Source organism: Takifugu flavidus, chromosome 11 (assembly GCF_003711565.1).
Source record: "Takifugu flavidus isolate HTHZ2018 chromosome 11, ASM371156v2, whole genome shotgun sequence".
In the NCBI taxonomy this organism is placed as follows: Eukaryota; Metazoa; Chordata; class Actinopteri; order Tetraodontiformes; family Tetraodontidae; genus Takifugu; species Takifugu flavidus.
This window is the reverse complement of record NC_079530.1, coordinates 14,068,764-14,079,048: the sequence shown is the minus strand read 5'-3', so window position 1 is coordinate 14,079,048 and position 10,285 is coordinate 14,068,764. Positions and strand designations below refer to the sequence as shown.

The 10,285-nt window shown below is 45.9% G+C and overlaps 3 protein-coding genes and 1 long non-coding RNA gene across 10 annotated transcripts in view; 2 read left to right on the top strand and 2 right to left on the bottom strand.

Annotated features, from left to right (window-relative positions):
• Positions 1-611: 611 nt before the first annotated feature.
• On the bottom strand, positions 612-2,970 carry cutc (cutC copper transporter homolog (E. coli)). Of its 2 annotated transcripts, XM_057047377.1 has the most exons (9): positions 2,816-2,970; positions 2,641-2,720; positions 2,415-2,474; positions 2,111-2,320; positions 1,927-1,962; positions 1,484-1,647; positions 1,376-1,403; positions 1,197-1,302; positions 612-1,114 (listed from the first exon to the last, which is right to left on the bottom strand). In XM_057047377.1, the coding sequence occupies exons 2-9, from the start codon at positions 2,708-2,710 to the stop codon at positions 1,003-1,005; spliced, it is 786 nt and encodes a 261-aa protein (XP_056903357.1). In that variant the 5' UTR covers positions 2,711-2,720; positions 2,816-2,970; the 3' UTR covers positions 612-1,002. The 2 variants fall into 2 exon arrangements, with proteins under 2 accessions (XP_056903357.1, XP_056903358.1); XM_057047378.1 differs by having other exon boundaries at positions 1,484-1,617; positions 2,641-2,920.
• Positions 1,518-2,552, top strand: LOC130533748 (uncharacterized). The gene is made up of 2 exons (XR_008952648.1): positions 1,518-1,696; positions 2,115-2,552. It is a non-coding gene; the product is annotated as an uncharacterized LOC130533748 (long non-coding RNA).
• A 105-nt stretch (positions 2,971-3,075) lies between the features above and the next one.
• LOC130533701 (cytochrome c oxidase assembly protein COX15 homolog) lies at positions 3,076-6,188 on the top strand. The gene is made up of 9 exons (XM_057047342.1): positions 3,076-3,383; positions 3,873-4,066; positions 4,153-4,275; positions 4,354-4,540; positions 4,659-4,826; positions 4,918-4,999; positions 5,103-5,257; positions 5,344-5,457; positions 5,538-6,188. Exons 1-9 carry the CDS (start codon positions 3,309-3,311, stop codon positions 5,667-5,669), a joined length of 1,230 nt encoding a protein of 409 aa, XP_056903322.1. The 5' UTR covers positions 3,076-3,308; the 3' UTR covers positions 5,670-6,188.
• The window catches only part of LOC130533725 (Kv channel-interacting protein 2), a 48,549-nt gene continuing 44,452 nt past the window's right edge, over positions 6,189-10,285 (bottom strand). For 5 of the 6 annotated variants that reach the window (XM_057047390.1, XM_057047389.1, XM_057047388.1 and 2 more), the window contains exons 2-8: positions 9,369-9,493; positions 9,167-9,236; positions 8,767-8,837; positions 8,535-8,642; positions 8,332-8,436; positions 8,198-8,260; positions 6,189-8,076 (exon numbers count right to left, since the gene is read on the bottom strand). In XM_057047390.1, the coding sequence (XP_056903370.1) occupies positions 8,029-8,076; positions 8,198-8,260; positions 8,332-8,436; positions 8,535-8,642; positions 8,767-8,837; positions 9,167-9,236; positions 9,369-9,493 (590 nt within the window). In that variant the 3' untranslated portion in view covers positions 6,189-8,028. Of the gene's footprint in view, positions 8,077-8,197; positions 8,261-8,331; positions 8,437-8,534; positions 8,643-8,766; positions 8,838-9,166; positions 9,237-9,368; positions 9,494-10,105; positions 10,209-10,285 lie in introns of all 6 variants that reach the window. The other variant, XM_057047385.1, reaches the window with a different exon arrangement.

Sequence of the window (10,285 nt, the reverse complement as noted above, 5' to 3'; positions counted from 1 at the left end):
TCTATGACGTGTCTGTTCTCCCCCCCCCCCCACCCCATCTCCCCTTCACCCTGCATCTGCACCATATGGGCCAGGCCATGCTCAAGGTTAAAGGGGAGTTTTTGATGCCATTGTTGCTTGTTCAGGGGTCTGGTTCTGGGACTCTGTGAAGCACCGAGAGCCAATCTTTACTGGAACACATTCTATATGAATAAAGTTGACTTAAACACTGACTGTAGATAGGTTTAAGATCACAAGACCTGGGATTAATTTTACTGTTTACAAGGATACTTCAACACAATCTGTGGGGTCAGAGGTCAAGGACCAACCTGTTGATCCCCTGATTTAAGGAAAGGAACGCCCATTAATGAGGTCAGAATTTCCCAACAACCTGCCCAGGAAATTTTACTACAGTCCTGATATTGTTTTATCATAAATCCTATTCTTTTGCCTTAATTTGACATTTTTATGAATTGACAGTTGTAAAAATGTAATATAGTCATCACAGCTACACTGGCTGAATCACAGTGGGTGAACAGAGGCTTATTGGGGCAAAGTTTGCACACTATGGGATTTTTAGATGTACATTTCTACAATGACAGACAGAATAAGCAATAACTGCAAAGGCAACGTTACATGTTAAGTATTTTTATTTACTTTTCAACTCAATATTTTGAGTAAAAAGAATCAAGTCACAATATTTCTGACGTGGGTCACAGTGCAGTTTGGGGCCACATTGGCGGCATTGTTGACGGTGAATATGATTACAGACGGTATTAAACAACACTGATGAAAGCTGACATTATTCATGGCTCTCTGCCGTGAGAAACGTTGAGCCTGTATATCCCAGAGGGTTTAAATGCTATCCCTGAGCTCTAACAGATTTAATTCGCAATAACGCGGGAAAAAGAGGATCTTTCCAAAATATCTTCAGGGAAATATGAGTCAAATCACTCATGACCAGTTCTGAGGTATGTGTTTGATGCGCGTGTCATGGCTTTCAGTCTCGGCTTCACTACCAGGTCAAAGGGTGTTCCTGGCTATTGCGTTCAGAGTGCGGATTTTGCTCACGTCTGCCACCTTCAGGCTGTACTCAGGCGCTGACAAAGAGGCTCCCATGGCCACAGAGGTGTTTCTGCACAAAACAACATCAAGAGGGGTCAAGAAAAAAATCATTGCTTTCTTATTGTGCGTTTCATGGCTTATTTTTATCAGACCTGTACTTCATTGCAGAATCTTTACTGGAGCGCGCTGAGCAGTGAAACTCCTCAGCTCCGGACCCCTCTAAGATCCTCTGCAAATTCCTTTCTGTGATACCCCCTCCTGAAAGATTAATAATAACAATAAAACATCCAAAATCAAACTCATCAAGTATAAAGGAAACGCTTAAGGACACCTGGCATGATAGTGATTCTCCCTTTAGCCTGCGAACATATGGAGATAAGCAATGAGTTCCCTTATTTGCACATGTAACACATGTGCACACACCCCGCTTTAGACATACTTGATCGATGAGGCGTTTAATGACAGGAAGTCCCTCCAAAGCGGAGGTGTCGCAGCCGCTCGTCAACACACGCTGGAACCCCAGTGAGACCAGCATTTCCAGGGTGCCCACTGGGTCACGAGCCATGTCAAAAGCTTTCACAAAGGTCAGAAGAAGAGGTGAAGCTTTGTGAAAGGTTTTCCAGATGCCAGAGTTAGTGGCAGAATTCCAAAAGTAAGTAAAGAAGCTGTGAAAGCTGGTGAGTGATTAATTGAATGTAAATAATTAAGTCTGGGATACATAAAGTATCCCAGACTTAGTATTTGTAGAAATATCTCAATAAAGGCAAAAACAGGGATGAGTATGATGTGCCCTGGTACAAAAACCACATTTATAACTACAGAAAGCTGGGGGGGAAAAGGGGAATTCTTAAATCTAACATGAGTAAAAGATAAAAACGTTACCTCTGTGGAAGGTAACAGGCAACGGGCGTGCAGCAGCTGCAGGGAGCAAAAGGGATTAATCAGAGATAGAGGAGGAAGCTTTGAGCATTCTTAAAATGTGTATTTAGGAACAGTGTGATATTGAGTGATATGTATGAGAACAGACATGCTTGTGACGTAAGTGTCTGTGTCCCTTTTCCATTACCCAGTAACTCCATACAGAGCTCCGCATCCACCTGTCCGTCTTCCGTCAGGGCTCCCAGCACGAGCCCATCGGCTCCATGTTTCTTCATCAGCTCGATGTCTTTCCTCATCACTTGCACTTCCTGGTCGGAATACAGGAAGTCCCCCCCACGAGGCCGGATCATGACATACACAGGGATTTTAACATACTGCTTCAGCACCTGCAGCAGACCTGTGGAAACGCAGCAATAGCGACACATGTGACTTTTCATCGTGCATTCGTCTGAACTCAGCATTTTGTGGCTTCCTGCTGTCCATCAGCCTACCGAGACTGGGGGTGAGGCCTCCCTCAGTGAGACTGGAACACAGTTCAAGTCTACCTGCACCTGCCAGGGCAGACAAACGATCAGTCTTCACCAATTTACGCAAAACATTTTATGAGAAATAAATTAACTGCAAATGTATTACTCTGGCATTTTTTTTATTGTTTGTTTTAAATGTGTTGGATCCCATCCCCGTTAGTGGACAGAACCCAGTGTTCCCAGTACAAACCTCCGCGTTCGGCATTGACAGCAGACTCCACGGAGTCCACACACACCTCTATTAGGAAGCCAGCTGCCATAATCTCTGGGCTGTGACACAAAACAACGCACAGGGAAGGACAGAGATTCGCTTTTCATATGTTAGTGCGTGGGTTCACAGTCTTTTAGGCATCGGTAAAAGCTACCTGTCGATCCCACTTTCTATAGATCCGTAAGACTTTATGAGTCGGTCGCAAGTGTTGTGGAGTCATTTCATGTTTGGGTGACTGGCCGCAGTTAACTCCGGCCACACGTGGAGGAGATGGGACGGGCGGTGCCATACAAACAAAGAGGTGACCGCCCGTGCGGAAGACGCCGAGACCTAAAACATAAATCAACCGGTGGAAGTCACAGCTATAGCTAATAGAAATCATATAAACACAAAACAACATGTTTGGATTCATTCGTCTAACGATTGTGAAACGATTATTTCATATAATGGGATATACCATGTGATATTGGTGTAAAAATGGCCCGGAAAAGCTTAAATTGTGGTAACGTATTTGTGGCGTCCCTTTTTTATGACGCAAAAAGGTCAAAGTTGAACTTTTAGTTAGGAAACATGACAGCGTAACATCCCGGCGATTACCTAAACCCCCATCATTTGACAACAAAACGGTACCGGCGGGCATTATAACGATGTTGCTATCTTCAATACGGACAACCTATTTCTGCTGCTGGAGAAATGCCAGCAGGGGGTTTCAGCCCAGAAGCGTGAGTCTACAACTAGCTAAACGCTGCAGTTAGGCACAGTATTAAAAGGTCGTAGCGCTAAATGGATGCGAGGCGTGATCGGTCTCATTGTTGTTCCCGTCGTATTTTTATGGCTTCTGATCGAAATCGGCCGTATATACACACGCAGCTGCGGTCACGTCCGCACGACAGATGAGTAACATCGAAATGAGCTGTAACAGCCAGGAGATCAAATCCACCTGAAATGTCCTTTTTCTCCTATGAGATGGTTCTCCAACTCAAGAATTAGATTTGGGGTTAAGGGATCGCTTTAGAGGTTAACCAGAGGCATTGTAACTGCAAACTCATATTTAAAACAAAGATGTATTTTTGTTTAGTTTCTCTCTGGGTCACATGTTTCCTGTTTGTCTAATCTGAAAGTAGTGTGCTCAGTACTGAATGTGAAAGCCTCAGGATTTTCAAGCTATTTTCATATTGTCACTTCACCATCTATTTTATATTTATATCTAGATCCATCAGAGCCCACAGCTGCGACAATGGCTTGTCAGGAGGACTCAGAGCACCTTAACGGCAGAAGCTGGTGCCGCTTCTGGTGCCGCTGCAGCCACCGGCCCCAACGCAGCCTCCAATCGCATAGTAGGTCGCTGGTTACTGGGCTGCAGCGGGCTGGTCGTCGGGGCCATCGTTTTGGGTGGTGTCACAAGGTAACTGTGTGGTTGTATTGTATATTGGCGCCGTTGGCTTGGTTGTTCTTAAGGGCTCACCTGATGTGTGCATCTCTTTCCATCAGGCTAACGGAATCTGGCCTCTCCATGGTGGATTGGCATCTAGTGAGGGAGATGAAACCGCCTCAGTCACAAGCAGAGTGGGAGGCGGAGTTTTCCAAGTACCAGCAGTTTCCTGAATTCAAAATGTAAGCAGTCACCTTTGATGTACATGCTTGGCTGGGCCCAAATTTTGCGATTAATATGGTTTCATGATGTTTTTCCAGTATGAACCATGACATGACCCTTCCAGAGTTCAAGTTTATCTTCTACATGGAGTGGGGTCATCGTATGTGGGGTAGGCTGGTTGGACTTGCTTACATCCTCCCCACCATTTACTTCTGGAGAAAAGGCTACTTTAATCGTTCCATGAAGGCAAAGGTGCTGGGGCTTTGCGGCTTTGTCTTTTTCCAGGTGAGACTGAGTATGAGGAAGTCTGCACCCCTCAGCGATGGTCAGGTTACCATAATCTCACCACAAGCTGTTTGGATGTAAACGAAGGGAATATACAGATGACTGTGTATCCTCTTAGGGCCTTCTAGGGTGGTACATGGTAAAAAGTGGTTTGGAGGAAAAGCCAGATTCTCACGACATCCCGAGGGTCAGCCAGTATCGTCTGAGCGCTCACCTCGGTTCTGCCCTGTTGCTGTACTCTGCCAGTCTCTGGACGGGTCTCACCCTGCTGCTGCCTGTACAGAAGGTTATTAGCTCAGCTCTTTAGCTCAATGCTAAAGCTAAATGTCGTATTTCCCTTGTTAGTATTCTCATATATTCCATCATTTACTTCCCAGTTGACAGAAACCAAACGTCTCCTGCAACTTCGGAGGTTTGCCAAGGGTACGGGCGGGCTTGTCTTCCTCACTGCCCTTTCAGGTACTTGGTACACATGTAAATTCAGTCACGTGCTTCAAGCGTTTGACTTTAATATGAGTGTAATGTCACATGCTCTTCAAACTCTACCTGCACTTTCACACAGGGGCTTTTGTTGCTGGGCTGGACGCCGGGCTGGTGTACAACTCCTTCCCTAAGATGGGCGATCGATGGATCCCAGATGATCTACTGGCCTTCTCTCCCACCCTCAAAAATTTCTTTGAAAATCCCACAACCGTGCAGTTCGATCACAGGATTTTGGTAGTTTATTGATAAACGATAGAGAAATTGCTTAACATTGTTAAAAGAATTCAGCTGTGTTGATGGCTTGTGTTGCTTGTTTCCAGGGGACGTCAGCCTTGGCTGCTATTACAGGCCTCTACTTGTTCTCAAGAAAGATGGTGCTGCCCAGGAGGGCTAAGCTGGCCATCAGCCTTCTCACATCAATGGCGTATCTCCAGGTACGCTGGCAACCTTCCGACAAACACAGAGACTTGGTCTGTTCTGCAGTGCGACTAAACTTTACCTTGGTGTTCTGTAGGTTGTGCTGGGCATCTCCACCCTGTTGCTTTACGTCCCCACTCCCCTCGCAGCCACTCACCAGTCTGGCTCCGTGGCTCTTCTGTCTCTGGCCATTTGGGTTCTGGCAGAGCTCCGCAAAATGCCCAAATGATCACCCTCTGCTTCCTGGACAAAGCTAATCCCGACACGCAACGCTTAAAGGCCGTGTTAGGGTTGTTGTTTTTATTTTAAATGCTCGACATTTCCCAGTGGACTTTTGGATAATCCATCCATGAAGGAAACAGATGCACGTTGTCGTTAAAGCACGACAACCTCGTGTTTATCGTGCAAGTTTGTATTTCTCTCCAGCTTTGCTGACGCTCCCATCTCCAGCTGTCTACTTCCGGACACTGCGGAGTCCAGGGGCTTCGCTGGGAGGCCCAAACGAGATTCCACTGCAGAAATACAGATGGGAGGTGATGAAAGTACGAGCGACGGCTTCAGCTACAACATCAGTAATCGAGTAATCAGTAATGATTTGGGATGAGATCGCGGCGCGTAGAGCACGTGTCGACATTCAGGAGTAGATCTCCAGCCTTCCAACACACTGCCTTTTGCTGCCACCGCCTTTGAAAAACCATTCTCTTAATTTAATCTCATCAACATAAATAAATCCTCCAAAACTGCCCCATTTGCATAGTAACTGTGATTTATTTTATCATCTCTGTACAAAATATACACATTTTGAATACATGATGCAACCAGTTGAGGCTAGCTAACTAGACAGTCGGTACAACGGGTTAGTACGTTTTTCATTGTTCTAGACACAGCACATGCGGGTATTGATGGAATTTACCGGTGGTCAGGCATGGAAGCTTAAAAACTGCTGCAAGGAGCCAACCAGAGCCAATTTTCTTCCTGAAACAGAAGAAAAAGCGGGACGCGACATGGTCGAGAGTGCATATTTCCATCAGGGTCTGGGTGCACCCTTACGCTGTGCTCTGAAAAGGTCGGATGAGTGGAGATGCGCTGAACGTGGTGGAGGACTTTATTGCTTTTCCATGTGACGATCGCCGCTCTTAAGACACAAAACTGGTCTTTGTTCTTGATCACGTGACTGTACAACTTATACCACCGGGACGGTTGTTCTGGATAAGGAAACCACATCATGGAGCGGTTGCAAAAGCGACAGATCTGAAGCATCATAACTAAAACTAATTATGTTTGAACGGTTTGCAGACGTAACACAATGAACAGCTGTTTGGGGGGGGGGGGGGGGGGTTGCCTCTGATTGCTCCTTGCCTTGCTCGCCAGATGGCATTCCCCCCTTCCTAATCCCGCAGGGGGGCGTTAGGTCTTAACTCTTTATACCTCTTCTGTTTCTATCTTTTCTTTGGTGTCACAGAGAGAGGAAGGGAAGAGAAAGGAGAGAGGAAAACAATGACAAATGTTTCGGGCTTTTTTGCTCCCGCTGGATGAGTGGGTGAGTCTAATTTAACAGCTCATTTTTTCTGTTGTATAACGGGTTACTATCACAGGACATTTTGGCAAAAGACACTGTAATCTAACAGATTTTTCCCTAAAATGAATGAATGTACAAACAGTGATATGAACTGGGTTAAAATAAAGCTTGGGTGGTCAAAATGATCCTGTGGATTTTCCACGTTTTCCGTCCTCGTATCACAGTTTTGGGGGGGAATGCTATAAAATGCACAACAGTCAACACCTACAGCTAGAACGTGGATCATTTGGAAGGACAGAAATTATTCTACCACAGTCCCATTATAACCTCACAGGTCAGGTAAATGACATTTCTTTCTTTTGCACATGCATTCACACACACACACACACACACACACACACACATATCAACGGAGGGTGAGGCACCTGTGAATGACTAGGGACAGCAGACAGACAAGCAGACTTTGGAGTATCTCTGTAAATACATAACTGGATATAGTGACATCATCATGCGATATTAAAATCAATTCCTCACATTTGAACCTCAGGAGGCTGTCGCTGTAGTTCCATATCTCCTCCACTAGGGGGTGGTAGAATTCTTTTTTACATTGACGCTCGTGTCAGGAACAATCCAGTGGCCCCTGGGGGACCTTTGTCCACATGCAGAGGGAGAATCAGGTTGAAAATTCCAAATTTCAGCCATACAGAGGTACTGTAATCCTATTACAACATTAGGGAGAAGCTCTTCCTTCTGTGTTTACAGGCTTCTCTATTAGCGACGGGGATAAATAAAAGTTCACGTAAAAGAATCGTTTGGGTTCCAGTGTGCCGGTGGCTGTGGGCCCGCTGCTTGTCTTTATGTCTCTGAAGTACAACTACAAATCATGAAGTGAGGGTAAACTCCACTGTTGCCTGGAGAAATGTCACTGGAGGTCCAAGACAGGAGAGGACCTCTCTGTACCCTCGGCCATCCCAGCTCCTGACTGACGCACAAGCACCAGCTTTCCATTCAGAAGAAACACACACACATACACACACCAACTGGTGCTAGTGAACTCTGCTCCCGTTCCTTAGATGACGTTGTCAAACAGCTGCATGGACTGCATGATGTTCTCGTCCTAGAGAAACGACAGGCAGATCAGTATCCGTCTCCTAATGTGACCTGTAAATGTATATTCAACTGCAGAGATTTGCTTCTTCTAAGCACAGCGAAAAGCTCGAGTAGATCGTGAGAATGACCTTTTTGCATGACTCAATGAACTCATCGATGGTGACCACCCCGTCTTTATTCCTGTCCATTTTCTGAAGAAAGAAAACAACCAAAAAATGAAACTCAGTACTGAGGTATCAATATCCAGGCTGTCGCTCCTGACCTGGAAAAAGCTCTCCACGTGTTCTCTCGGGGCGTCATCCTGCATCGTAGGATATGTGTACTTCCCCATCATGTCATAGATGGACTTCATGATGTCCAGCATCTCCTGAAACATGGATGAAAGAAAGTTTTATCCCAGTGCCCTGATTGGTTCATTCCAGTTTCATGCCACGCCCACTTTCCCCTGATGGTTCATGTGTTTACCTCTTTGGTGATGCAGCCGTCTTTGTTCAAGTCATACAGGTTGAACGCCCAGTTCAGCCGGTCGTTAACCGTCCCTCTCAGGATGATGGACAGGCCAAACACAAAGTCCTGATCCAGAAATGGGACAGAGGAGCGAATATTCACATTTTTGACGGAATGAAAGCGGAACCCTGCAGTCTAATGTCTGGAGCGGCTACATGTCTGATGTCAAATCGAGCGAGCACGAGCTCACCTCGAAGCTAACTGAGCCGTTCTTGTCCGTGTCGAAGGCCTCGAACAGGAAGTGCGCGTACATACTGGAATCTGCAACGATAAGCAGTTACCCGCGGCGACACATGAAGCACATCCTTTGTACAGTTTGGATTATCAGCCTGCTAAATATAGACCACATTTAAGAATGAAAAAAATCAAATACAACCAGAGGCGAGTAGTCTCATCAAATTAAATATCATCAAACTGTCTCCACCCTCTTTAAGGAGACAGGAATTGATTTTAATGGCTTAATTAAGTTCTTCTCTTTGTAATCATTCAAAAGCTCCACGTGTATCTACACAGTCACCTAAATGAGATTTTATGCTGCTCTGTTTGAGAGATATAAAAAGAATGGCTCCAGGTTTAGTAGCAGAACTTACCACCCTGTGGAAAAAACTGGGAATAAATGGTCTTAAAGTTCTCCTCATTCACCACACCGCTCGGACACTCCTGGAGTTTACAAAGAGAGTTTAGAAGAAATCACTAGTTCCAATCTTAACACACTTTTACAAGTTGAGTCTCTTCCATCCCGAGTCTCCATAGAGACGGAGCTACGACTGGACAGGCTGCTGCCACACCTACGTTTTTGAAGCCCCTGTAGAGCACCTGCAGCTCCTTTTTGGTGAACTTTGTCTGCTCCTGCAGCTTGTCCATGCTCTCAGGTCGGTGACACACAGTGGATAGCTCGAAGTCATCTTCCACGCTGTCTGTGTGACAAAGAGAACGCCTTTAGCATTTACCGTCACTCCATCAACGCCGTGACCTGGACAACCTCCCGGAATGATATGGAACTCGTTTATGGACAAAAGGAAGACGTTAACTATACAGAAGTCAACATCAAAACACTTGGAACCTCCTTATTATATATGTAAAAACCTGAACAGTAGACCACGATAAAAAACACAGTAGTGTCCTGTAAAGTTCAAGTACAGTGGACAAAGTGAGCAGAGCCACGAGAAAAAAACCCGAAACACTAACGAAGAGACCTTTAAAGTGAAGAGGCCTCTCCTCATCTGTCACTCGAGCAGGAAGCGTCAGCTCATCCCAGGCCACTTTTAAAAACAAAACAAAAAAAGTCTCTTTGACCTTTACAGCACATAATTTCTGACGGCACCTAAATCATCCCGGTGTCTCGGTGGCCGAACGCACGCGTCCACACACGCCCTTTGAAATCTGAGGCTCCGTGTGCGGGTTGACGTGTGTGTGGGGGCGTGTGTGTGGGTGTGAGCGCGACTGCGCCAGCGAAAGGATCTGCTCAATCATCCGCAACGACCAGACACGGCGAAGGAAGAAGAGATGTGTAGAGAATGAAGGAGCACTTGCTTTGACTGACTGAGGGGGCAGCCGAGGGCTGGCAGCACGGCAGCAGCTTGAGGAATCGCTGCTTTATGGTTTTTTTGCTTTGGCTGGTGGAAGGATTCCCTGCAAGCACCAACCATAGCAGAAACGTTAGACACACACATCAGCAGACGTACACACACGCATGCCTGGTGAAAACA